The 27,793-nt window shown below is 44.3% G+C and overlaps 2 protein-coding genes and 1 long non-coding RNA gene across 18 annotated transcripts in view; 1 reads left to right on the forward strand and 2 right to left on the reverse strand.

Moving 5' to 3' along the window:
• SVIL (supervillin) overlaps nt 1-25,665 on the forward strand; it is a 151,961-nt gene extending 126,296 nt beyond the window's left edge. For all 16 annotated transcript variants that reach the window (XM_081164071.1, XM_081164072.1, XM_081164070.1 and 13 more), the window contains 19 exons: nt 82-168; nt 1,509-1,686; nt 3,607-3,779; nt 4,957-5,112; nt 7,988-8,124; nt 8,893-9,040; nt 9,164-9,309; nt 10,055-10,230; nt 10,915-11,056; nt 11,708-11,984; nt 12,906-13,057; nt 13,770-13,875; nt 15,275-15,482; nt 16,478-16,611; nt 17,216-17,371; nt 18,325-18,468; nt 23,836-23,957; nt 24,355-24,510; nt 24,623-25,665. In XM_081164071.1, coding sequence (XP_081020197.1) covers nt 82-168; nt 1,509-1,686; nt 3,607-3,779; nt 4,957-5,112; nt 7,988-8,124; nt 8,893-9,040; nt 9,164-9,309; nt 10,055-10,230; nt 10,915-11,056; nt 11,708-11,984; nt 12,906-13,057; nt 13,770-13,875; nt 15,275-15,482; nt 16,478-16,611; nt 17,216-17,371; nt 18,325-18,468; nt 23,836-23,957; nt 24,355-24,510; nt 24,623-24,709 — 2,885 coding nt within the window. In that variant the 3' untranslated portion in view covers nt 24,710-25,665. The remainder of the gene's footprint in view (nt 1-81; nt 169-1,508; nt 1,687-3,606; nt 3,780-4,956; nt 5,113-7,987; nt 8,125-8,892; nt 9,041-9,163; nt 9,310-10,054; nt 10,231-10,914; nt 11,057-11,707; nt 11,985-12,905; nt 13,058-13,769; nt 13,876-15,274; nt 15,483-16,477; nt 16,612-17,215; nt 17,372-18,324; nt 18,469-23,835; nt 23,958-24,354; nt 24,511-24,622) is intronic.
• Nucleotides 18,152-18,341, reverse strand: LOC308569901. Its single transcript, XR_014000920.1, has 2 exons — nt 18,255-18,341; nt 18,152-18,212 (listed from the first exon to the last, which is right to left on the reverse strand). It is a non-coding gene; the product is annotated as an uncharacterized lncRNA (long non-coding RNA).
• LOC308569883 (uncharacterized protein) overlaps nt 23,899-27,793 on the reverse strand; it is a 29,910-nt gene continuing 26,015 nt past the window's right edge. The window contains exons 4-6 of the mRNA XM_081164136.1: nt 27,413-27,467; nt 26,066-26,166; nt 23,899-24,028 (exon numbers count right to left, since the gene is read on the reverse strand). The gene's annotated coding sequence lies outside the window, so the exon portion shown is untranslated. The remainder of the gene's footprint in view (nt 24,029-26,065; nt 26,167-27,412; nt 27,468-27,793) is intronic.

Raw genomic sequence — 27,793 nt, forward strand, 5'->3', positions numbered from 1 at the left:
AAATGAAGAGTATGATGTCTAATGAGAGTAGTTTTGATTCTCATTAATCTCAGCAACTGTTTCCATTCTTATTTTGCTTAGAAATTGAAGCTAGGCCAGATATGCAGTTAGAATCGGACATGAAGTTGGATAAACTGGAGACTTTCTTGGGGAGGCTGAACAACAAAGGTCTGTAACAGTTTAAGGCATTTTGTGTTTTAGCTCACTTTCCTTACTTCTGCTGATTTAGTAGTTCTGCTAAGTATTTTCTTCACTGCAGCAGTGGCTTGTGAGTCACATGTCTACAACATCCACTAGCAACGCTTTGCTTAGTTCAGGACACTGGTGGAACACCATGGCTCCCCAGTATAAAAAGCACACTTACCACCTTTGTTTGTTGTTCTGCCTTTTTTTTCTGTGCTGTACTCAGCGGGTTCCCAGGCAGTTTTCCATCCAGGCAGTGATCCAGACACCATACCTACTTGGCTTCAGTAAACTCGCTGCATCATTTGCATTCAAGATTATTTGCCATGCAATATATTTATTTTAAGAGATTATGAATATTGTAACTCATAAGAAAATGTCCTGCAAATTACATTTTTGTTTGATTGTTTATTGATTATACAAATAGCTATTTGGGGGTCGGGCCACACAATATATGGCTTGCACTGGGCACAATTATAATTAGTTCTGACACTGCACTCATGACTTCACTATAATCTGTGCTATCAATTCTAGCTAAGCTTTTCAGTTTTCGAGCATTGCTTGTATTACCTCAGTTGAAGTCCACAAAAAATTCTCATCCCCTTCTTAAAGGGCGGATCCTTCTTTGAAGAAATTTGAAATGGCAGTGATGTTGTTCCTCTGCACACTTAAGCAGACTTCCCATTGCTACTATGACCAAGAGAAACTGCCAGGAGTACAATAGTTGGAAGCTATTGTTGCTTATTTTGTTCTGTGTCTTGAGAATATAAGGGAACTCCTGTTGGATGGCGCCAGTCAGTCATCCATCCAGTCTGCAGATGGGGAACCTGTGGCCCTCCAGATGTTGGACTCCAGCTTCCATTAACCCTGGTCAGCATGGTCACTGGCCAGGGATGATGGTAATTGGAGTCCAGCAGCATCCGAAGGAACACAGGTTCCCATCTCTGATCTCATTCGACGTTCTGTTTCACGCAGTGCTTAACCAGATGCCTCCAGGAAGTCCACAAGCAGGACACAGAGGCAGTAGCCCTCTCCCATTGTTGCTCTCCAGCAGCTGAAATTCACTAACTTTCTCCCTCTGAACTAGGAGGCTCCATAGAGCTATAATGACTAGTACCATTGCTAGGCTAATCCTTCCTGACTTTCTCTCATCCATTTATAAAGCTACTTTAGCCATTTAAGTGTTCCTTGTTGTCTTCTTTGTCTGCATTTACGCAGGCAATGGATGTTGTGTGTCCCTTGGTATCTTGCACAAATACTAAGGGTGGGTTTTTTAAAACAAAATAAAGCAATGGAAAGATATTGTGTTGTTGTTTTTTCTATAGTTGGTGGAATGCAAGAAACATTGCTGACAGTCACGGGAAAATCTGTGAAGGAAGTGATGAAGCTGGATGATGAAGAAACATTTTCCAAGTTTTACCGTTGCATGGATTACCCCACTTCCTCTTTGCCTTTGGACCTGGATGAAGACTTTGATGCCATATTTGATCCTGATGCACCAAAGTGAGCATTATTTTTTTCCACACACCTGGGGAGAGGGATGCTCCTACCACTGCCAGAGTTCTCCTTTGCACCTTCCCTTTGCTTTATGCAGTGCTAAACGACTCCTACTGGAAACAGTTAGGCTATGAGTTCTTGTACTGCCATCTCTTCCACACTTGCGGTGAAAGCCCCAGGCACTCTATTATTATTATTATTATTATTATTATTATTATTATTATTATTATTATTAGTCTTCCTCTCTCTTCCTTTGTAGAGCTAGGAGTGGTGGTGGTAGAGAAGGCAGTACCAGTTCCTCATTGCTTGAAAAGGGAATGCTAGGATATAAAATTCTTCAGTTTAAAGACTACGAATCCAGTATCAGTGATGATATTAATTTCACCTTAGTCCTCCTGGGATCATTATGGTTTGCATGACCAATGTATTAGGACTTGCGCACCAGCAGCATTTGACTGTGGTGACAGAGCCTGTGTGAATGTATATTTCACTTACATCTCATCTTTCTTTCAAGGAGCTTAGGAGGGGCAGTGCATCAAGAGATTGTTCATTGAGCAAGACCCCATCTATTGAGCTTCTAGGGATCTGAATCCAGTTTTGTATCAGGGGTGTAGCGCTGTTTGCCAGTGCCCGGGGCAGGTGCAGAGTGCATCTCCTCAGCCCACGCCACCACCAGATGGGCGCTCATGCACTGAGCGGGGGTGGCGCACGGAGGCTGCTCTTCACCCGGTTCTCGCTGCCACCACTCGAACCCATGTCCCTGAGGTTAAGTCTCATTCTCTACATTGCCATTGTAATTAATGCTAAGGAAGCCATAGAATTGAAAAGACAAATGCTGGCAGGTTATTATTATTATTATTTATTAAATTTGTTACTCGCTTTATATTGCCCAAGGGAACCCAAAGTGACTTTCAAACAAACTAAAAGTCCAAATGGATAAATTAAATCCAAGGGAGGGGGGGGGACATTAGAAACACCCCACCCGCTTTTAAAAGGCCAAAAGGCTGTTTAGACATCTAGATGCAAAGGCTGCATTGCATGCCTTCAGAAAAGGCTGCATGATGTCTCTGCTTCTTCCAACAGGCACGCATGGCATTTTATTGGTGCTACTAAGCATGCACATTTTGTGCGGCATCCCACACACGCTCCTCAGCAAAATGCCATCTCCTGTTTTCCTATTTAATCAGGATTTAGCATTTCTATGGAAAATCAGATATTGAAAAGAACAACACAGAAATAGCAAATCTGGATTAAATGGGGGGTGGGGTGGAATTGTCAGTATTTTCATTCTCTCCCGTTGCTGAGTGTGTGACCATTAGATCACATGCTCTGTGTGTTTACATTCTATGCTTTCGAAGCATGAGGACGGAAGACACTGTGTACCACTTCCACTCTCTTTGTTCTTGGTTCTGACTCTTGTTCTCTCTCGTTGGAGAAGAGAGACACACCATGATTGCTCTGTTCTTTATTTTGATCCTGTAAATAAATAACTAAACTCAGATGCCATGTGTTTGCAGTCTCAGCTTCTGCTACGACTCTGCTGTTTACTATGTGCATGCATTTTTGGATGCATGTCGTGCTTGGACGTCCGGAGGGATGAGTGCTGTGCTATGTGCTCTGGACTGGTGCCGGGAGAGGGCTGTCTCCCACCAAGAAGCACCAATAGGAATAGGAGGTAGCATTTTGATGAGGATAGATTCTTGTGCACACTGTGCAAAACTGGCATGCATGAGCAGCATTGAGTACACAATACACTGCTGTGTTTTGGAAGCTCCCAACATTTCATGGAAGGTGGATAAAGTTTGGGTTAAGCATGGGTATGAAGACAGGAGTGCCTGGTGTGCTCTGGTCCATGGGGTCACGAAGAGATGGACACGACTAAACAACTAAACAACAACAATAGCATGGGTCTCTTTCTTTTCTCAGGTTGACTTCTTTGGTAGCAGAGCACAAACGTGCAGTGAGGCCCGTGCGCAGAGTCCAGGCTTCCAGGAACCCTTTAAAGATGTTAGCCGCAAGAGAGGACATTCTTCATGAATACACAGAGCAAAGGCTAAATGTGGCTTTTATGGAATCAAAGCGGATGAAAGTTGAAAAAAGTAAGTTTGGTATCCCAGGTGCATCTTCCGTGTGCTACAGATGCAGTGTTCTCAGAATTTATGGTTTGGCTTTGAAGCGTAGTGGTATTGCTGTAGAACGAGCACTATGACCTTGAGCCAATAAATATGTTTTTAAATCCACAATATCCATACCAAAATCAGATGCATGTGAAGAGGGGAGGAACAAGATGGGAGCATGTGGATATAAAGATACTTTTCAGGCTGATGAACCATAGTTTATTGGCATGAGACCCTTATAATATTATTATTATTATTATTATTATTATTATTATTATTATTATTATTATTATTATTATTATTATTACTACTACTACTACTACTACCACCACAACAATACTTGTAAGTTACTTGGAGACCTTTGGGTAACAAGCAACTAATAACAACCTGGGAATATACTAGAGGTCTGAGTATTTACAGATTACTTTACCTTAAAATAGGCAGTGCCTCAATAATTATAAATGAATAGTGCAGGCAGGGAGAAGAGGTTGTCAGTCATTGCCAGGGGTGTGTGCCTATATGTCCTGGAAAAGAACTGCAAACACACCTGAATCCCATTCATTGACTAAGTAACTATTATGCAAAAAATGATGATGATGCAATTTTCCTTATAGACTTGTCCTATATAAATATACAGTGGTACCTCGGTCTACAAACTGAATTCATTCTGGAAATCTGTTCTTAAACCAAAGCGTTCTTAAACCGAGGGGCGCTTTCCCTACTGAGGCCTCCCGCCGCCAGTTCCCTTCCACCATTCGGCTTCCGAGGCAAAGTTCGCTAGCCGGAACACCTACTTCCGGTTTTGTGGAGTTCTTTGCCCGAATAGTTAGTTAACAGGACTGTTTGTAGACCGAGGTACTACTTTATAGGAATTTTAAGACCTAAATGCTTCCATTTTTCACCATTATCTTGAAAATTTCCTCCTGGAAATGTCAGGTTCTTCAGTAACTTGAGCTCAACCTGTTTTTTTGTTGTCTCTTTCAGCAGCAACAACAAAAAATGCTGGAAATGAGCCATGCATGAAAAAACCTAAATAAAATTTGGAAACGAAACATAATGTGGTTTCTTTGTTGTTTTGTGTGTGTGGCTTTCTTTCTTTTTCTTTTCCCCTTGCTTTTTTCTGTCTTGTCTGTTGTTTTTTTACTTCTACTGTTTTAAGTGTCTGCAAACTCAAATTTCTCAGAAGTAGCACTTGCTGGCTTAGCGAGTAAGGAGAACTTCAGCAATGTTAGTCTGCGTAGTGTCAATCTAACAGAACAGAACTCAAACAACAGTGCTGTGCCATATAAGCAGCTGATGCTCTTGCAAATCAAAGGTATGTGAAAGAGCTATTATTTTCTAAAGTTTATCTGAAATGCAGACTTTAAGGAGTTATATGGGGAACTGAGGAGGAACAGCATCCATATACTGTGGTTGGGGGCTGCGGCAAATGTAGATAAATGAGTGGTCATTTTAAGCCACCCTAGGAATTGGCCCAACAAGTATCATTGTTGTGCTCAATATCTTAAGGGAATTGCCGATGATACGATTGAAGCCAAACTGAGATATCTACTAATTGATGATGACCCCCTAAAATCACTCATGGTTGCCAGATTCCTGATCTGCGTCCTATCCCTAAAGAAGAGAAACGGTCTCCTGCGTGATTCGGACAACCCCTTTAAACCATGACCTGTGTTTTAGGTGATATCACCATTGTTTTAAACCATGATCTATGTTTTAGGCGATATCACCATTGATATCCCTGATTAATTTATGAGCAGAGGGCGATGTATAGGTTACAAAATTATTGTAATGTATGATGGTGGTTTCTGTTTGTATGATGGTGATTTTTGTTTTTGTTTTGCTTCGGTTACTGTTTGTCTTTTGTAAGTTTTGGCGATTTTAAATTTGGAGGTTTAAGTATAATATGTCGGTATGGGAAACTGTCGTGTAACGGGCCAATGGCCGTAATAAAGATCAATCCAATCCAGTATCATTGTTGTAGTGCCTGTGTGTTGGCAGGCAGGCTTCTTCTTAGAACAGCTTTGCTCAGCATCAAATTCATCTAATAGTAAGGACCCCCTGTTCCAAAGGTGTTGCAATATTCAGAAATTTTCCCTCCACCTTCACAACAGGTGAAGATGGGATACTGGTTGTTTTTTGTTTTGTTTTTGAACAAACATGTTACCTCTTACATAAGGAGAGCCAGCTGCATTAGGCCAGTGGCCCATTCTTGCAGTGGCCAGACAGATCCCTATGGGAAACAGCAGAGCTCAACAGCATCCTTCCCTCTTGCAGTATCCAGCAAATGATGTTCAGAAGCATACTGCCTCTGACACATTTTTCTCCTAAACTAAAAGGTCCCAAGGGTTGTATCCAACGAAGTTCCACACAGACTAGACTCATTGAAATGAATGCAATTAAGTTAGTCATGCCCATTCATTTAAATGGATCTGCTCTTGCGTATGGCTAGCGTTGGATATAACCCCAGGAACTCAAACCTTGTATCACAGATTGTAGCTGCTGGGTTGTTTTGGTGATCAAGTTGCTGTATTCCTTATGCACAGGAACCCTCTGCTACTCCACAAGCTACCTCTTGCATAAAGCAACATTGTGGAAATGGAGTATTAGTTACCGTATTTTTTGAACTATTGGACGCACCGGTCCATAGGACGCACCTAGATTTGGGGGGGGGGGAATAAAGGGGGAAAAAAATTATCCCCCCCTGCCAGGCGCGGGGCTGGGGCGGGGAAGCCCGAGCTTCCCCCTCCCCCAGAACGGGACTCAGAGCCATGCCGAAGCTGCGCGCAGCTTTGGCATCGCTCTGGGAGCTTGCGGGGCTGGGGGAGGAGGAAGCCTTCCGCCAGCCTCCAAACCAAGTCGGGGGACAGCGGGAATGGCGCGCTGCGCCTCTCCCGCTGTCCCCCGAGTTTGCGGGGCTGGCGACGGGGAGGAGCAGGCTTCTCCCCCCGCCAGCCTTCTAACCAAGTTGGGGGACAGCGGGAAGGGTGCGCTGCGCCTCTCCCGCTGTCCCCCGAGCTTGTGGGGCTGGCGGTGGGGCTCTCCTGAAGCCTGGAGGTTGTGGGGCTGGTGGGGGGGAGAAGCAGGCTTGCTTCTCCCACCCCCAGCCTCCAGATCAGGTCGTGGAATAGCGGGATGGCGGAGCGCTGCCATCCCGCTATTCCCCGACCTGATCTGGAGGTTGTGGGGATGGTGGGGGGGGGAGAAGCAGGCTTGCTTCTCCCCCCGCCAGCCTCCAGATCAGGTCGTGGAATAGCGGGATGGCGGAGCGCTGCCATCCCGCGATTCCCCGACCTGATCTGGAGGTTGTGGGGATGGTGGGGGGGAGAAGCAGGCTTGCTTCTCCCACCCCCAGCCTCCAGATCAGGTCGTGGAATAGCGGGATGGCGGAGCGCTGCCATCCCGCTATTCCCCGACCTGATCTGGAGGTTGTGGGGATGGTGGGGGGGGGGAGAAGCAGGCTTGCTTCTCCCACCCCCAGCCTCCAGATCAGGTCGGGGAATAGCGGGATGGCGGTGCTTCGCCATCCCCCTATCCCCCGAGCTTGTGGGGCTGGGGGGGGAGAAGCAGGCTTGCTTCTCCCCCCGCCAGCCTCCAGATCAGGTCGGGGAATAGCGGGGTGGCGGCTCTGCACCTCCCCGCTGTCCCCAGCTTTTGGGTGCAGGCTGCTGCCTGCAAGCCTTGCGAGCCCGCGGAACATCCCGCCGGGCTTGCAAGACTTGGGATAGCTTCCTGAAGCCTGGAGAGCGAGAGGGGTCGGTGCGCACGGACCCCTCTCGCTCTCCAGGCTTCAGCAAAAGCCTGCATTCGCACCATAGGACGCACACACATTTCCCCTTCATTTTTGGAGGGGAAAAAGTGCGTCCTATAGTGCGAAAAATACGGTATTTGTTCCTCCCCCAACCCCCTCAGTGTAATCAAGCACAGAAGATGGCTCTAGTACAGTCATACCTTCAACTTCCAAAACATTCCGTTCAACTTCAAAAACATTCGACAACCAAAGCACGGCTTCTGATTGGCTGCAGGAAGTTTCCAAAGAACGTTCGCAAATCAGAATACTCACTTCCAGGTTTGCGGCGTTTGGGAGTCAAAACGTACGAGTACCAAGGCGTTCAAGATCCAAGGTATGACTGTACTTATTTATAGGAATGCAACTAGTCTGGGTTTTTTTTTTCTCCCTTTCAATGTAGGAAGAAGACATGTTCAAACAAGATTAGTCGAGCCAAGGGCTTCATCGCTTAACAGTGGCGACTGTTTCCTGTTACTTACTCCTCATTTCTGCTTCCTGTGGGTAGGGGAGTTTGCAAATGTCATCGAGAAAGCAAAGGTTGGTGCTTATAAGCATTGAGATAACAAAGCCCTTAGTTCCTGGGGAGTTTCTTCTGTGGGCAAGATATAGAATGGCTGTTTGTAACATGTGAAATGTGGGTGTAACTGATGGGGCAGTTCTCTTCCTCCTCCTTGCTGTCATTTTGTGCGTCCACTCCCTGCCCAAAAAAATGATGGTGTGGGTTGATTTTTATATATATTAAAAATTGCATTGCAGTTTTCCTGTTTTTTTTAAAAAAGCAAGCATTACTATTATTTATTATTTATGAATTTATACACCGCTTACATGCCAGAATGGTTTTTAAGCAGTATAATATATCAAGTTCCTATGTTACTTACAAAAATCCAGAGGCATCATTTAAATCAATAAAGCCACATTTAAAAACCACAAAGAAATTGAGGGGATAGAAGAGACAGTGGGAGTCAAAGCTGGTGTTAATGGTTTATAACTTGTTAAACCTTACAACTGAGCAGATTAAATAATTCTATGTGTGGAGGAGAAGGAATACAAGAACTCTGCTTGTATTCAAATGGGGGAGGGAATGCTTTGAAGATGTTCTCTTTGGCTTCTGGGTTAAATGGGATGAAGTCCTCATTGAAATGCAAACAAGAGAGCCTATATGCATCTGACATAGTTTTTATGTTCAGTATCGTTTGTCTAATAAAAACAGCAGAAAGCTCCCATCCTCTTTCTCTCCTCTGAACTGAGCTATTATCCCACCAGCTGAGACAAGCCTATTCAGCTAATCGTGTTCAAATTTCTTAGGCTTCAGAACTTGCAACTTTAATTCAGACAAAGCGAGAACTTGGCTGCCGGGCTCCTTATGTGCAGACCATAGAGGAAGGAATCAACACACACACTCATGCAGCCAAAGACTTCTGGAAACTGCTTGGTGGCCAGACAAGCTACCAGTGTAAGGCTCTTTTTTTTTGTTTTCTCCATCTCAGTGCTGGCTTTTTTTTTGGTAAGAATATCCAAGAGTTGCTTCTTCCAAGTTAAACTGACGTGACGTTTTGTCTTGCCTGCTCATTTCAAGCTGCTGGAAACCCGGAAGAAGATGAAATGTATGAAGCTGCAATAATAGAAACAAATTGCATTTACCGACTAGTGGATGATAAACTTATTCCTGATGATGACTACTGGGGAAAGATGCCAAAGTGTACGCTGTTGAATTCAAAAGAGGTATAGTAAGTGGTGCTTTGAAGTTCGGTGGCAGCTCTGGCGCTCCTTTTGGGGTGCAAACAAGCATTGCCTTTTAGTACGATTTCCTAGGATATTTCCCCCTTAGGACTCTGCTGATTCTGAAGTAGGCCCAGACCAGCCCTTGAGTGATTGCACACTGCCTTCTCCTGATAACTGAACTAGCACCCTTGACCCCCAAATCACAAATTAAATCTAAGAGTGCCCATGTCAGAAGATAGGAACTGTGAGAACCAGGTAATATTGTAGGAAGTAGCATTCATGGCTCACTCTTCTAAGCCAAGGAAATAAAACATATTTACAAGGCATACAAACAGGCACTTTTCACAGAGCTACAAGTGGGATAAGTACAAACCTTAGTGCTCGCCTTGAATGATGCAGATGTTGTAGTTTTTCGTTATGCAGCTGTAAATATACAAAACTGTAAATTGGGGTGGGTGGAGGGAGGCAAGACAAGAAGCCATTTGTGTAGCACACCCCAGCAGCAAATCAATTATTGCTCAGAAATGAAGCCTGAACTACTCATTATGGGGAAATGAGTGGGTGCTGCTGATCCATTTCTTCCCAGTAAACATGCATACCATTATTTTTGTGGTGTTATTGTCAGCATTGTTTAGCTGCACTGCTCAGTTTTTACTCAGCATTTCTTCTTTTTTGGCTAAATGAATGACTTCATTGTTTGTTCTCTCTCCTCCTCCTCCCCCCTCCCTTATCTCCCCTCCTTCAGGTCTTGGTGTTTGATTTTGGTAGTGAAGTATATGTTTGGCATGGGAAGGAGGTCACGCTAGCACAAAGAAAAGTGGCATTCCAGCTGGCCAAACACTTGTGGAATGGCACCTTTGACTATGCAAACTGTGACATCAATCCTCTGGATCCTGGTGAATGCAACCCCCTTATTCCAAGGTATCAACCCCAACCCTACGATTCGTAATGCTGAATTTGCTCCCTCTTTTGATACCTCCATAACAAACGTTGCCATGAGCTAAGGATCTGAATTGCTTGCAGCTTAGAGTAGGCTTCCTCAACCTCGGCCCTCCAGATGTTTTGATACTACAATTCCCATAATCCCTGACCACTGGTCCTGCTAGCTAGGGATCATGGGACTTGTAGGCCAAAAACATCTGGAGGGCCAAGGTTGAGGAAGCCTGGCTTAGAGGGTCTCCTCTAACTTTTGCTAATTCTTGTGCGTTTGTGGGAGGAAAATGGTGGCTTCTGCATTCACCCCAGCCATTGTTAAAGAACATGCAATGCTTGTGCCAGTACCAGACAGGAAACATGTTTGGAAAAATAAATATTGCAGACTTCCTTCTCAGTATATCCAAACAGGGTGTGTATCTCACTGCTCTACAGCTCCTCATTCACATTTTTAAACAACCCTGCATCAGAATTGTGAAGAGTGTTTTTACCTACACAATCTTGTGTTCTTGTAATTCTCAAAAATAAATAGAGCTTTCAAAGTTGAATTAGGCAAGACATCCAGCACTATTTGTAAGCTGTTGCAGCTTTTATTTTATAGTGTGAAATGTTGATTGACGTTGGAGTGTTTTCTGTGTTTATATCTATCTATCTATCTTTTCTGTAATGCAGAAAAGGACAGGGACGTCCAGACTGGGCTATTTTCGGCAGGCTCACAGAACACAACGAGACAATATTATTTAAAGAAAAGTTTCTCGATTGGACCGAACTGAAGAAACCAGCTGAGAAGAACTCTGGCGAATCCCCTCAGAAGGTGTCAGAATTATATACTTATTTATAATAGTTTTATTTGTGTAAATTAATTATGCATTGCCAATCAGGGCATGAAACAAACTTTATATTGTTCCACAAAGCGAACCTGTATGAGAGATTGTATTGTGTCCATTTTACAAATGGAAATACTAAGCTCTAAGAGATGGATTTGCCCAGGGGCTTACCCAACGAATTCAAAGAATCATAGAATTCTAGAAAGGGACTACAAGGGGCATCTAGTCCAACCCCCCTGAAGTGCAGGAATCTTTTGTCCAATGTGGGGCTGAAACCCACAATTGTACCTGGGGATTTCACTATAGCTACTGCGATGCACTTGTCCTCTGTACTAAGATGACATGATGATTATAACATTTCTTGTGGTCCCTTATGAAGTAAAAGAAACTGAGATTGTCAGGTGTGAGGCTAGATTTCACCATTATAAGCATTATTTCTATTCCTGTAGTCTTTTATTCCATGTCTTCTGAAGGTTAATTTTGTGATTGACAACCAAAGTGAATTGCTGATGAACCCCTGTAGGCTTCTTTAGTATGATGATAAGTGCTTGACATCTGGCTGGTTTGTTATCATAATGTCATAATGGGCTTTCTGAAATTGCAGTCTAAGGGGAAATATGCTTTGTGTCTTGTTACAGGAGGAAACCAGGTCTGACGTTAAACCATACGATGTCATGCGAATGGTCCCTGTGCCCGAGACAACGGTTGGCACGGTCTTGGATGGGATGAACATCGGCCGCGGCTATGGCTTCATTGAGGGAGATGACGGGAGGCAATTTGAAATCATCACTGTCTCTGTGGATGTCTGGCATATATTGGAATTTGATTATAGCAGGCTCCCTAAGCAAAGCATCGGGCAGTTTCATGAAGGCGACACGTATGTGGTCAAATGGAAGTACCTTGTGAGCACTTCAGGTTAGTGAAAAATCCTCTAATGAAGTATTGATTTTGTTTGAATTGGGTAAAGTTGATCTGTGTTGCCCGTGATGCACTTAACTATTCAAGCACATAACCAACTAGTTTTGTTTTTCCGTATATGAATTGCTAGAAACGATCTTGCTGTTGAGGAGGAGGGCAGGATGTAAACAATGTCCTTTATGTATCTTTTTATGATCTTTTTTTATTTCAGGAGGTAACTGTTTATCACCCTTTTACATTTGACTAGGTTTTTTTTAATCTTAGTACGCCATTTCTGAATGATGCTTAATTATACAGCAGAATGGCTAAAACATAGTTATTGGTTGTTTGCTACAACTCCTGGGTGAGCTCTTCATTCATACAAGAAGCCACGTATCATTTATGAAAACAGATATACAGTATCAACAATTTAATTTTCTCTACATGCCTCTGCACTATGGGAGGAGCCCTTTGAATATTACCTTTTTAAAAATAAGTTTTACTCAAGTGAATTGCACTCTGTGCATATTTTACCTGCACAGAATTCCAATGCTGCTCAGTAATACTGAACGCTCACCCCCACCCCCAAGAAATATATAGCTGTCAAAGACTGTTAAAGCATGGGAAATGGCATAGAACACTTATTTTAAGGTGGTAGCATGATGAGGTTGCAAAATATCACACACATACTGCAGTTGTCTTCTTTTTTGCCAAGCAATGCCGTTTACTTTTTGTTATGGTGCTTTGAGAAGTATAAAACTGCTGGCCAATCTGCAGTTTTCCTGCATGTATTTTTGTCTGCCAGATCAATTTTTCCCAGCAGTTCTTTGCAGGAATACTTTGCTATGCTTTCATCCTAATGTTTGTGAGCCCTAAAAATGAGGTCTGCATTGGGCATGTACTCCTCAGGTTATAGCCTCTTTTGATATTGCTTTGTAGTTGGGAGCAGACAGAAGGGGGACCTACAAACCAGGGTTGTTGGCAAAGAGAAATGTGTGTACTTCTTCTGGCAAGGGAGGCACTCTACTGTCAGTGAGAAAGGGACATCTGCACTGATGACCGTGGAGCTGGATGAAGAGAGAGGTGCTCAGGTAAGCAAATCATGGGGCTGCCAAGTTATTTTGCTTTCAGCACGATGTAGACCAGAGGTGGGGTAACTCAGAGTCAGGGCCCAACGCGGCCCTCCAGGTCTCTCTGTCTGGCCCTTGGATCTCTCCTAAGGCCACTCCCCTGGCTGGCTCTGCTTCACACTGTGTTTTTGCCTGGCTGGTGTAACCTTGTCTTCTGATAGTCCCTGTTGCTTTTCTGGATGGAGAGGTCTTCTCTACAGACGTGAAATTTACATCAGTTGCTCTGCCTGCTTTTTCCTCTGCCTCTATCCATCACAGGCATGTGGTGCTTGGTTGGAAGGCTGCCCAGAGGGTAATGCAGTGCTTGGGATGAGAAAGGCTTCCCAGTAGATTCTGCCAAATTAATGCAATTGAAAAGGCTCTGCTTTTTGTAACCTCCTTCCATGCCTCCGGTCCTGTGAGATGATCAAAAGCATGGTTGGGGAACCTGAAGCCCTCCAGGTGTTACTGCACTCCTCTTGGCCTCAGGCAGCACGTATAGCAGGAATTGTGGTCCGACAATAAGTGGAGAGCCATATGTTCTCCACCTTTGTCCTAAGGACATAGGGAGGTTCGTAGGACACCTGGCATAACTTTTGACTCCAGCCATTTATCAAATTAATTATATAATATTTCGCATTGCCCTGAATGAAACTTAACCTGTTGTAATGCTTGGATCATGTTAACGTTTCAGGTTCAAGTTCTTCAAGGAAAAGAGCCGCCATGTTTTCTTCAGTGTTTTCAAGGTGGAATGATCGTTCATACGGGCAGAAGGGAAGAGGAAGAAGAAAACACACAGAGTAAATAGCCTCCTGATACCAATTTTTCTGCTGTGACAGAAGGGAGAATTGAACTGTGTGAATGCTTTTACCTCAATTCACTCTGTTGTTCATCTAAGGCAGCACAGTAGCATTTAATTTTACCAGCATTTGTCTTGAATGCCAGGGAAGCAAACTAGTAAAAGTGAAGGCAAGTACATTTAAGCATGTGCAAAGTTTCCTTTCTCTACAGCCAAGAAATCACAGCTGGCCCCACATAACTGGGATTATGCATGGGGGTTCCAGATCTGAGACAGCCATTTGCCAAGCAGGATAAACCATGTCTCCTCTCTTTGGAAACAAAGCACCACATCACACATAGAAGATAAAAACAATACATTTAATACATTGATATACTGTCTTTCTGCCAAAGCATTTGAAGCAGTTTATAGTTTGCAAGACACGTATAAAAGGCATGATACAGAAGGGGGGAACAGGGAGAGGAAAATAAATCAGGTCCCATCTTTCTAAATGATCAGGTGGAATGGCTGTTGATTGAGGTAGCTGAAGGAAGGAAGGAAGGAAGGAAGGAATCAAATCCAGACTAATGAAGTGGGCCTTGTTGTCTCACCTCTTCCTCAAATAGAGTCAAGTGGAAAGACTACTGATAGAAAAGTTGACATCCATTCTTTTCTCACTATACTAACTCAAGCCACACTGTGTTTCACCGGTGTGGGCCAACAGTGGCTACATTCAAACATAACACTTGGACATGGTTTGTTTCAACAGTGGCTTCTCAACTCAGAGCTGAGCAGACAAGCCCTTATTTTCTCCAAAGCTTTTTTTTGTTTTTCCAGCTGCTCATGCTTTTGAGTCTTGGCATAGGTCTGGGGTGGGATGGCCAAATAAACCATGATTAAAGAAGGCCACTGGGTTGAGGCATGTCTTCCAACCAAAGTTAGAACAACTAATCATGATTTCACATCATGGTTTGCTGACAGAAAACAAATCACGGCTACGTTGCTGAGCTGGGTTTGCCACATACCAGCAAACCACAGTCAGGTTCAGCAAACCATCACTTAGCATTATGTATTTGCTTCCTCCAGCAACATTCATAATAAAGAGGGAGTGAAATGAAGTAAAAACCATCATAAATTGGAAGAAAAACGGAGTTTTAGTGAAGTGTTTTAAGTGACCATCTTTTCTGATCCTGATAGTTTGTTCAGACTTTGCGAGTGATTGACAGTGGAGATCAACACAGGCACATTCCAGGTGTTGACTGCAGGTGTGCACAACACTGCCTCAGCACCTCTGTCACTCACCAAAGCCTTGGTCTTCAAGCACCTCAAGGCTTTTTGTTTGTCTGTGCCAATGCATAGCTTAACTTGGAAGTAGCCTCAGCAGTTGTATAATAAAGTTGTGTTATCCATGCCCATTGCAGGCGATTGGCGATTGTACTGTGTACGAGGGGAGCTTTCCCTTGAAGGAAACCTGCTTGAAGTAGCCTGCCACTGTAGCAGCCTGAGGTCCAGGACGTCAATGCTTGTTCTAAATATCAACAAAGCTCTCATTTACTTGTGGCACGGCTGCAAAGCCCAGCCACACACCAAAGAAGTTGGAAGAACAGCAGCCAATAAAATAAAAGAACAGTAAGTAACCAAACTATCCTTTTGAATACATATCCACATTGTCTGTACAAAGTTTGTGTGGAAGACCCCTGAAAATGGGCGAGAAATGACTTAAGGGGGGGGGGGGCGGGCAAAATTGAGGTTTATTACTTTTATTTCATTTTTTGCACACATATTCCACCCACCCTTCCAGTAGCACAAGGTGGCATACATGGTTCTCGCGTTTTCATCTCACAACGCCTCTGCAAGGGAGGTTAGGCTGGGCAGTGGTGACTGCCTGAAGTTCACCCGGTGAGCTTCATGGGGGAGTGAGGATTTGAACCTGGAGCTTCCTAATCCAGCACTCTAGCGACTAAGCCACATTGCCTTTATAACGTGCACATTGGGCATTGTATAGAGAAGGTGGCTAAAGTGAAGCTTTTGCCCTCTTCCCTCAGTACTAGAACTCAGGGTCATCCAGTGAAATGGATCGGTAGCACATTCCAGAGAGATGGAAAACGGCACATCACATCTTAACATGACACATAAATTTAATTTTTTTAAAAAATTGCTGCCACTGACTAGGGTGGCTTTAGATAAATGGGTGTCAGTGGCAAGTAGCCATGATGGCTGTGCTGAGCCTCTGCGTTCAGAGGCAGAGTGTGTTTAATTCCAGCTGCTGGAGGGCAGAACTATTGCCTGGGCTTCCTGGAGGCACCTGATTGGCTTCTGAGAGAACCAGGAGGTTGAATTAGGGGCCCCTTTGGACTGATTCAGCAGAGCTCTTCTCAAGTTGAGAAAACACTTTCAGGATGCTTGAGTCAGCCAGTGCCAAGGATGTCGGGTTATGAGAACAGTTGAGTCAGAGGAAACAAGAGGTGATGAGGCTTGGCAAGTGCCTGTTACCTGGCATTGTTCTCCGCTTCTTCTTTTTTTTGGCAAAGTGTCTATGAGCATGTCTGACTTGGTAAGAATCATGCTGCAGCACAAATTCACAACACTAACAGTGGTTCTGATGGATTAATATTGCATTTCAGGTGCCCTCTGGAAGCAGGGCTGCACAGCAGTAGCAAGGTGACGATACACGAATGTGACGAAGGGTCAGAGCCATTGGGATTCTGGGATGCCTTAGGGAGGAGAGACCGGAAAGCCTATGATTGCATGTTGCAAGGTATGGAATGCTTGGTTTTCCTGTGGCGCTTTGATAAGATACCCCAGGACTCACAAATACAGACAAGAGAAAGGCGCTTGTCTAAAACAGGAATAAGAAATCTCTGCCCCTCCCTTACCATTGGCCATGCTGGCTGGGGCTGGTGGGAGTTGTGGTCCACAGGCTCCCCACCCGTGGTGTAAAGCTGTGGGATCATCTCTAGTGAACATGAACTCCATGGCAATACTATGCCAGGAAATGTTCAGGTGTGCTGGCTATCTTCTAGGAGAGGGCATTATCTGTGGCAGCTCCTAGATTCTGGAATTCCCTCCCCATCTGGCACCTTCATTATATAGTTTCCATCATATACTGAAGTAATACTTCTTTACGCTGGTTTTTGACACCTCAGATGTGTTTTCAGGACCCACCCTACGGCTGTAATATTTAAAAAAGTTTTTAATATTAAATTTTAGATTGTTGAAACCCACCTTGAGGCCTGATGGGGTAGCTGATAAATCGGATGATAAAACTAATAAGTCACAAGACTCATACAAAACAACAACCCTAAAATGGGTAAAACGGCTTCTGAAATATTATATGTCTTTTCATTGCTTTTTCAAAAAAGATCCTGGGAAGTTCAACTTCACGCCCCGCTTGTTCATCCTTGGTAGTTCGTCTGGAGAATTCTCAGCCACTGAATACATCTATCCTGCAAGAGACCCCACTGTGGTGAATTCGATGCCATTCCTCCAGGAAGACCTCTACACAGCTCCCCAGCCAGGCAAGTGAATGTGGCAGGGGGCAATATGGACTCCAATCTGAAGCTTCACTTGTCTGCTGCCTAAGGAAGTTTTCGGGCTCTAGGAAGATGCCTTTGCTCAGGAATACTGCTAACCCTGAACGTGCCAGATTTCAGTTACTTGATTATGTTCTTCCTCCCAAAAGTTGCAAAAAAAAAAAAAAAACCCAAAACACAGAAGAGGGGTGATGATGATTCTTATATTTCAGTAATTCATATAATGCTTAATCACAGTCATCTCTTAAGTGATGTACAGAAGACCCAGTGCAGTAAGACTGAGTTAAAACTATAAAAACCAGATGTCGGTTGTAAACCTGCTGGAACAAAAAAGTCCTTGGTAATCACTGGGATTTCGACAAAATTGGGCCCACAGTACTGAACATATGACTCCTGATGGGGATGAGCTGTGCATACAAGCCATGGGAGACCATGCTCAAGCAGGGATATAAGGGATCAGATGGCCCCTGAGGCATCCTGGTTCCAGGCTGCTGAAGGCCTTATAAATTAATACACTCTAGCACTCTGAATCACTAAAACTAAGATAATGCACTCTAGCAACACATGGTGCAAATCAGAAGTAGTATATAATCAGCAGTAGCCTCCCTGCAGTAAGAATGCAAAGTGCTTTGCCATTTTCATCTTGTTTGTCTCATAAAAAGCAAGATGCTAATGGCAGTTTTAGTGCCATTTTTATATGGAAAACTCATAGCGTGGCATAATGTGTTTGCTGCAGAAGTAGGAACTCGACCCAAATCCAGTGTGTCAGGTTCTGGTACAACACCAGGCTTTTTATTATGTATGAAATGGGCGTGCTGAAGATACGCTACACCCCCCCTCTCTCTCTCTCTCTCTCTCTCACACACACACACACACACACACACACATACACAAGTGTGCAGTGTTTAGAACCTTTGTCTTTTATTTAACCTGTGCAGCCCTCTTCCTTGTTGACAATCACCATGAAGTGTACCTCTGGCAAGGCTGGTGGCCTGTGGAAAATAAAATAGCCGGATCAGCTCGAATCCGCTGGGCCTCAGACAGGAAATGTGCCATGGAGACCGTCCTCCAATACTGCAAAGGTAATAGATTCAGGAGCGTTTGTGTTGGGGTGTGCATCTTATACAAAGTCAATGCTTGCTGGCAGAGGAGGGCCCTGTTGCAGCCCAGAAAGAGCATGGATGTGGGGTGGAGGGCAGTGCATAGACCCCTATGCAGAGATCCCCCGTTCCTCTCATTCTGCTGTGGCTTTCCCTGTCCTCCTCTCCAGCAGCCAGTGATGTGGAGCAGGGACAGGAGGAAAACACATGTCAGAATGGCACGGGGTAGGTTGCAACACATGTTATGGTTGTGGGGGACAGACACAGGTTTGTTGTTTTTGGCTGAAGCACCATGTTTCCTCTAACACTGAGTTCACAGCACACTTCCAGCTAGTGTATCCCAGACGTTGGCTTGGGGCCCAAGTATGACTTGGGTCTCTTGGAGCTTGATTATACCAAGTTTGATCCTAGGGCAGGATGACATTTATTTATACGTTAAATGTTTATAGACTCCCCCACTCCCTTTCAGATAAAATACCAGGGTGCTATACAACAAAATTTATTAGTACAATAAAGCATAAAACACTGTTTGAGAAACGAAAATAGTCATTAAAATGACGGGCTCATCTTGAAAAAATTTAAGCAGCTGGCATAAGGTCTTCCAGAGACATATGGAAATTGGTAGTGAAGATGCCTTCTGAATCTTCACCAGAAGAGTATTTACTCCACACGAAATGCCTAGTTGAAGGTAGCCAGGATTATGCAGCACAGGGGGCAACTAGCAGCCCTCCTCTCAGTGACTGAGCTGGGACAAAAGGGCTCAGATGGCCCTTTAAGGTATCCTGGAACCAAGTTGTTCAGTGCTACCTGGCCTGGTAGCAGATGCTGTTGGCTGTCTGCCCTGTGTAGCTGCTGCATTGTGCACATTGATAGCTATAGCTCATGAATGAAGGTGCTACATGCCTTGCACTATTCTTGCACTCCCACAACTCTCCTTTTTAAGGCAGATCACCAAGGATTTGTGACTAGAGGCTGAATATGTGTGGCTTGCCTAAAGTGGAAGGTGGGGGCAGTTAGCCCATGTGGGAGTGGTTTTTCTCCCTTCCCCTGCCTATCATTGCTCTAAGCCAAGGCAAAGTTCCCCAACATTTCCATGGCTCTCATCTGTTATAAGGAGAATTCAGCTGCCTGATCGTGCATTCCCATCACTAAAAAAAAGCTTGTGTCTAGGTAATCATTATTTAAATCAATTATTTTAATTCATTAATAAAATATTACTTTACAAGCAGCTTGCTGCAGTTAATGAACAGACTTTCTGCAAACCTTGCGATAGCTACAGCGAACCTAATTGCGTTTAACTGTTTCTAAGAGTCACCTCAACCTTTTCTGCTTAAATATAGTGACCTATAAAGTCAGAATTAGAATGTTCAAGGAAATTAAAATGTTCTGCATCTTAATCTCTCTGGATGTCCTGTGCCTGATGTATTTTGATGGACACTTAATGAGGAGATGCAGGATTAGAGTCCACTAACGAAGTTGACACTATATCTCTCCTGGTTTAAATAAGGATTATGGGTGATTCTCTCCTAGGGGGGTGGGGAAACCCAGTTGGTGTTAACAGCTGCCATTGAGAATTCATGCTTTGTTCCAGCAGATGCAGATATAAGACTAGATTACATCTTGCATTATTGCTGCCAGGGTGTGTTATTGCCCTTTTGTTAACAAGTCTTGCCTTGTTGAGTTGGCTTTCCTTCCACTGTTCCTGAGCCCATGTGCATCTGTACCTAACCATCTATCTAGTTCGCTTTATGTATTTGATGAAGTTAGCATAATATTTTATAGACAGGAGCCTGTGATTAAGTTGCTTTGTCTTCAAAGTGCTATGAAATCCCCCAGGATGATTACTTTTTCAGTTTGGTGCGAATCTCACAATAGAAATGTATTGAATATATACTGTACTTTCCATTTGGAATGATTTTCATATGTACTCCATTGGCTCGAGACAGACAGATGGCAACCACAAAATATATACATTAATAATGAGAGCTAAACCAGATTGGGTGATGGCTGAACTTGTCTGTTTAAACTTTTTCCAAAACTTTGCCATCGTATACCGTATTTTTCGCCCCATAAGACGCACTTTTTCCCCTCCAAAAATGAAGGGGAAATCGGGGTGCGTCTTATGGGGCGAATGCCTGCAAGCCTCGCGCGCCCGGCAGGAGGTCCCACCGGGTGCGCGAGGCTTGGGGCGGCAGCGGACTGCTTGCGCGCACCTAGAAGCTTGGGGCGCGCTGAGCTCAGCACGCCCCAAGCTCCTGGTGTAGCGCAGCGATCCGCTAGCCCTGGGAGAGCCCCGCGGCTCTCCCAAGACTAGCGGACTGCTTGCGCGCACGCAGAAGCTTGGGGCGCGCTGAGCTCAGCACGCCCCAAGCTCCTGGTGTAGCGCAGCGATCCGCTAGCCCTGGGAGAGCCCCGCGGCTCTCCCAAGGCTAGCGGACTGCTTGCGCGCACCTAGAAGCTTGGGGCGCGCTGAGCTCAGCACGCCCCAAGCTTCTAGGTGCGCGCAAGCAGTCCGCTGCCGCCCCAAGCCTCGCGCACCCGGTGGGACCTCCTGCCGGGTGCGCGAGGCTTGGGGCGGCAGCGGACTGCTTGCGCGCACGCAGAAGCTTGGGGCGCGCTGAGCTCAGCATGCCCCAAGCTCCTGGTGTAGCGCAGCGCACCTGGGGGGGAAATAATTTTTTTTTCCTTTATTTCCCCCCAAAAAAATCTAGGTGCGTCTTATGGGCCGGTGCGTCTTATGGGGCGAAAAATACGGTACCATCACAAAGAAACAACACCCAAGATCAGATTAAAAAGGTGAAGGGGATGGAATAAGGCAGATGGCAGCAAGCTTGACTCGGGCTTGCAGAGGCACCACTGCCGCTGTCGTTCTGCAGCATGGTCGCTTAGCAGAATGACACACACCCTAAGGAAGACTGTAAGAGCCTAGGCCAGGGAGAGATAAAGGGAAGCACTCTATCCAGACTGGCACATTTGCAGAGTTTGGACTTTTGTCAAACAGTTGCTGTGGCATCACTGCCAAATTCAAGCAGCTTCCACTGTTGTAGTTAGAACATCGGAAGACTTTTAATTGCAAACGTGCAGATTAAACTGCACTGTAGGCATGAGCTGCTGCTTACACAAAGGTAAGCACTGCCATATTTTTAAAAAGGCATGTGGAGAACTTCCACTAATCATTTTCTAGCTTCAGCATGGGGGTCTGATGCTTGTATGTTCGGAAATTTGTAGAAGAGAGGCTGTGATAATACATGGACTTCTCCAACAATCCATCATAGTCAGTTTAAGTGATATTGTTGCCACTCGTTTCTGGAGATAGCTTTTCCTGTGCTGAGTTGAGGTCAGGCATCCACACTGAATATTTGTAGCTATTATCTGCAGCTATATGCAATGGATAAAAATCATTGGGCTGCACCCAGTGTAGACTCATTAGAATTAGTGGGTATGGGTAACTGAGATCCATTAATTTCAAAAGGTCTAGTTACCGTATTTTTCGCTCTATAGGACGCACTTTTTCCCCTCCAAAAATGAAGGGGATATGTGTGTGCGTCCTATGGAGCAAATGCAGGATCCTCGGCTTCGCCGCGAGGCGCCTGACCTGGAAGCCGGAGGAGGAGGAACAGAAGGGACTCCTTCTGTTCCTTCTCCCGCTTCGCAGCGACGCGCCTTTCCAGCGAAGCCGGAGGAGGAACAGAAGGGTCTCCTTCTGTTCCTTCCCCAGCTTCGCTGAAGGGTGCTACGCCTTCTCCCTCTCTGTGCAGCGCCTCTCCTGTGAAGGAGAGGCGCTGCGCAGAGAGAGAGAAGGCGCAGCGCCCCTTCAGCGACGTGCCTGTCCAGCGAAGCCCGAGGAGGAACAGAAGGGTCTCCTTCTGTTCCTTCTCCAGCTTCGCTGAAGGGCGCTGCGCCTTCTCCCTCTCTGCACAGCACCTCTCCTGTGAAGGAGAGGCGCTGCGCAGAGAGAGAGAAGGCACAGCGCCCCTTCAGCGACGCGCCTGTCCAGCGAAGCCCGAGGAGGCACAGAAGGGTCTCCTTCTGTTCCTTCTCCTGCTTCGCAGCGACGTACCTGTCCAGCGAAGCCAGAGGAGGAACAGAAGGGTCTCCTTCTGTTCCTTCTCCAGCTTCACTGAAGGGCGCTGCGCCTTCTCCCTCTCTGCGCAGAGAGAGAAGGCGCAGCGCCCCTTCAGCGACGCGCCTGTCCTGGCTTCTGCTTTAGCCCTGCGCAGCCTCTTCGGGCAGGGGGAGCCTTCATCCCGCTGCCCTGAAGAGGCTTGGCACGGTTATCCCAGAAGCCAGAACAGCCACATGGTATCCCAGAAGCCAGATCCCTCTTGCTGTTCTGGCTTCTGGGGTTCAGAATAAGTTTTTCTTGTTTTCCGCCTCCCAAAACTAGGTGCGCCCTATGGTCCGGTGCGCCCTATGGAGCGAAAAATACGGTAATCGAACTTAGTTGGAAAAAACCCATTTGTCTTGGCAGTAACATCCATTTTCCTTCCTCAAGCACTTGAGGGTAGAATGCAAGAGGTCTCAATTCTGGGCACAAGTGGACCCAGGCCTGTGTAGCTCCAGCAAGCCAGTAGCATCATATGCTTTCAGACCAAGTTGTCTGAAGCAGACTATGGTTAAGCCTCTCTTAGCAGGGTTAGGAAAGGCCTCAGCCATTCCAAGTAGGAAACACTGGGATCAGACAACCAGTGTTCTGTCTTGTTATAAAAGGCAACTGCTTTTATTGATTTATTTCAGTTTATTTGTGTTCTGTTTTTCAACAAAGCAACTTAATTAACGTTAAAAAATTGCAACATTAATTGTGTGGGTGTGTATAAACACACATGCACACATATATAAATGATTAGTAGTAATATAGCAGGTGAAATTCACACTCTGCTAAGACCAGAATAAATCCACTTTTCATTAAAACAGAATATATCAAAGACCAAAAAAACCACCACCCTGTACCATAAAAAGGTTTTCAGAACCCATCTAAAAGCAATGAGAAGGATCTCCCAAATGTAGGGGTGGGGATCCTGTGATGGGAGTTGCGGACCAACAACCTTCTGGAATGAGCAGGTTTTCTGCCGCACCAGCTTTGCACCTAAGGATGGCATTCTGCAATTGAGAAGGCCTCATCACTAGGGCCCACAAAAGGAATATCCAGGAAAGACAGGCTGCTATTAAGGCTGAGACAGGTTCCTATGAGCCAAGGAGAGCCTTAAAACATGGTCCTGGGTGATCTGGACACTTTGCTTGAAAGGTTTACAACAGAAAGCTTTTTTTCAGTTAAGTGGAAAATTCACAAAAGTCTAGAAGAAGGTGGCAAGGTATTCCATATTTATTTTGATTTATTTTTATGTATAGGAAAAAATGTGAAGAAACCTCCCAAATCTTACCTAATTCACGCTGGTCTCGAACCTCTGACCTTCACCAATATGTTTCCAAGCTGGGAACACAGAGAGGACATTGCAGAGATCACAGAAATGGTAAATCAACCTTTCTCATTATCTTTCTCCGTTTTCCACTGCACTGCTGGCAATGTGGCTGTGGTGGTGTTCTGAGAAGCAGCAAAAGCCAGGGGATTACCATGGAGAGGCAGCTTCAAGCATTTGAGGGGGGAGAATAACCAGCGTGGGTGGATTTTGACTGAGATTTTATCATCTACTCATAAAGCTTCCAGGATGCAAGGAAATGTTTTATGTCCGAAGAACTGAGAGGTCTGGCTAAAATATTTGTTTTTGTTGAGCTGATTGAGTAACAGAGGCCTGGCTATTCCAGAGTGGGGGGGAATTTGTTTATCACCTGACTTCTCCGTAGAGAACATTTGGCTGCTTATTTCTTTCTGAACCACTTGAAATTTCTAAATCTTTTCCTCCCCTCTAGGATGCTGAAGCTTCTAACCAGATAATCCTTGTGGAAGATGTGCTGGCCAAACTATGCAAGAAGCTGTACCCATTGGCCGAACTTTTAGCAAGGCCCCTCCCAGAGGGAGTGGATCCACTAAATCTTGAAATCTACCTTTCAGATGAAGATTTTGAGGTAAATGGGAATACACATCTCACAGATGTCTCTATAATCACTCTTTGCATTGCTGTTCTTCTTCTTTTTTACACTTCTTAATGCTTACCCTTCAACAATCCTTTTAATGCAGGCTGGATTGCAGATGACAAGAGAGGAATACAACACACTGCCTTCCTGGAAACAGGTGAACCTCAAAAAGGCAAAAGGACTCTTCTAAGTAACCTGGCCATGTTGCAGTTAAGGGCTAAAGCTGGGATCTTGTGTCATTTTCAGCACCTCGTGGACAAAGAGCAGCAGGGTGGCCAACTTGCGCTCACACACACACACACCCCTCACCAAGCCAACAAGATACCGCCGGAAGGCTGTAGATTACTGCCTCTTCTTAAATCACGTCATATTGTAAATGTGTGAGAGAACTCTTTTGCAGGCTCTTTTGTTTGGGGAGGTAAGGCAATTTGACCGCTGATGAATTGTGTTCCCCCTTGTACTTTAGCAGCAGTTTCTCAGGCTGCTGCTGCGGCAGCAATGGCGGATCTTTTTAGCTGCGTTACACTACTTGCCATTTGGGTTTTGAAGACGTTCTCTTTGTAAAGTGTTATTTTGTTTAAAGCTGTGGATTTTCAAAAAGAATTTATATTTATATAAAACACATAGGACAAGGATGTATTTAACAATGCAATGTGTATTATTCACTTTCAAGACTTCAGTCAAGAAGGACTTTCAGAAAAGTAGCTCGGCGGCGCAGTTGCTTGGTCTGAATTAATTAGTTAAACTACCAATTATGTTTTTACTCTCTCTTTGTGTCTTCCCACCCTCTATCTCTGAATGGTTTCTCTTTTTAATAGGCGACGAATTGGTCTCAATGCTGCTTCAGGTGCTAAACTGAACAAAGCGTCATCACACGAGTTTCTTGAGAAACTCTCCAAATCCAACTTTGATATACTTTGTTATCCCAAAAATGTATAGTGCCTTGTTTTTTTTCTGTGTACAGTTTATATACAAAAAAAGATCGGTCTGCTTTTTGAAGATGGCTCTGAAAAGTCTCCTATGCTCTACTTTTATAATAGTAGAAATAAAAAAACATCTCAGTTTCTAATAACTTGTTGTAAAGATAAACTGTCTTTTATGACAAAGACTCAAAGCAAAGCTTCAGAATAAACTCTTAGCAATGCACACAGGCTTGTTCTTCTTCTCCCACGTAACTGATTCTGTCAGAAAATACCTCATTTCAGTAAAACACAGAGAAAATATTTGCATTGTGCTGTGAACAAAGAGCAGAAATTTTCTGATTCAGAAAACTAGTATTGCGTGATAAAGAGAGAACTGGTGCCTGTGATCTAATGTCCTCTAGAATGTTGTGTACAAGCAACCAAGGTTCTCCACCGAGTTCCCTGCTCATGAAATAATGGGGCTGCATAATCAGAGCCTCTGGATAAAGAGATTGGTAATACAGAAAAATATAAAAATGACAGACACTAAGTCTAAGGTCTTGAACCACTCGTGCTAATGGGTCCAGGTGATAAACAATTGCCATTTGTAGGAAAGAGGCGACAGAAGAAATGGATATAAATACTGAAATATACCTTCAAGATGCAGATTGGCAGCAGCTCCTTTCCTGAATTCGCCTACAATAGCAAGCACTGCTGAGAAATGCAGCCTCGTTGCTTCATTTCCCTATGAGTGAAACAGAACAAAAATTATCATACCTTGATTAAACTGTAGTAAGATAAACGATAGCCAGATAAAATAATTTGGCTCATGGATCATTGCTCTAGATCTTAGCCGACTTCGTAATCTCTGGCTTATATCAGACCTGCTAAAATATAGTAAGTTTCAAGGCTTTTGCTCAGAAATCATGTGGTGTGGTTTCCCCCCCGGCACTGAATTAAATTCTGATTTCAACAAAGGATGCAAAGCCATCTCTGGTTACTGTTTTAGGTAGCTATCTATTCACTTTGAATTACCACAACATATTCAAAAGATTTCCTCCCTTTTATGTGTCTTTCAAAGAGATGCAGTACAATGTTTTCCCTGCCTGTAAACCCGGGGAAAGCATTTTAGTAGACTTAACCGTTCAAAATTACCTTTACAGGAGGAAAATCTTCAAGCCATTGTTGCTAAGTGACATGATGATCTCTTCAGATGCTGTTCTTAACCTGACCAAATCAAATGCAATCAAGCACATTGAACAGACTGAATTGAGTGGCCTTGTAACCTAACGTGTGACTTAGCCCACAAAACCAAAGTCCTTAAGACTTCTGCATAAGTAGTGTCCAGAGATGTCAACAAACACAGCTTAAAAAACAGGAAGCAACTGCAAATTATATGCTGTACTTCCGTGACATATGTGAGCATCAGTTTGAGTTCCAAGTCCTGTATGCAAGCCTGCTTTCTGTGGGGATCTGCCTATGTTTGATGAAAACTAGTAATTGCTTGCTATGAGAGGACTGGCTCATTATTTATTGATTTCATTTATATTGATACCATAGCAGAAGTTTCTAAACTGTTCAACTGTTCAGATTATAAGAACAACACTGAAGTATAAAATAATGGACACTGTAATGGGTTGATTCTAAAAATGAACATAATCAAAACCGAATTTAAAACACAAAGAGCCAGACTGTGAAACATTAAGTTCTTTAAAAAGCCTGGATGAATTCAGTGTTCTTCCACCTGGTGCCAAAAGGTAATAAAGTAAGAATGTAGGAAATGCGGCACTAGGGGGGGGGGGGGAATTCACAATCTGAAAGCCTCCAGTGGATTGGAAAACCCAGAACACATTTATGCAATTCATTGGAGTTTTATTACATATACTATTACAAATAATGCATAGAACTGTCTACCTTTTACCATTGCATTAAATCTGGACACCATGCTGGTGCTTTTTGTAAAGAATCTTATTTATACTGTTATTACTTACCTGTGCACCCCCCCTGTAGTTTTGGGCTTGTTCATGTTCTTTTCTTGTGGGAGTGCTATATAGAACAAGAAGAGATCATGAAAATGATGGCAAGCAAACCTCCCTGGAAAAACCATTCCCTAGCAGGGGTGCCACTACCAGAAAGGCCCTGCCTAACCTATTTATTTGGCAGAGCCACCAAAGATCTTTAGGTTTGAGCAGGTGCACACAGGAGAAGACGCTCCATTGGGTAACTTGATCACAAGCCATTTCAGGCTTTCAAGACTGAAACCAGCACTTTAATTTGGATCCAAATGCAGGGAGCCAGTGCAGCCTGCAAAGGAGAGGTGTAAAGATGGTCTTATTCCAGTCCCAGTTAATGTTTTTGCCACCCTTTCAGGA

This window comes from Podarcis bocagei (genome assembly GCF_964188305.1).
Source record: "Podarcis bocagei genome assembly, chromosome: 12".
Classification (NCBI taxonomy): Eukaryota; Metazoa; Chordata; class Lepidosauria; order Squamata; family Lacertidae; genus Podarcis; species Podarcis bocagei.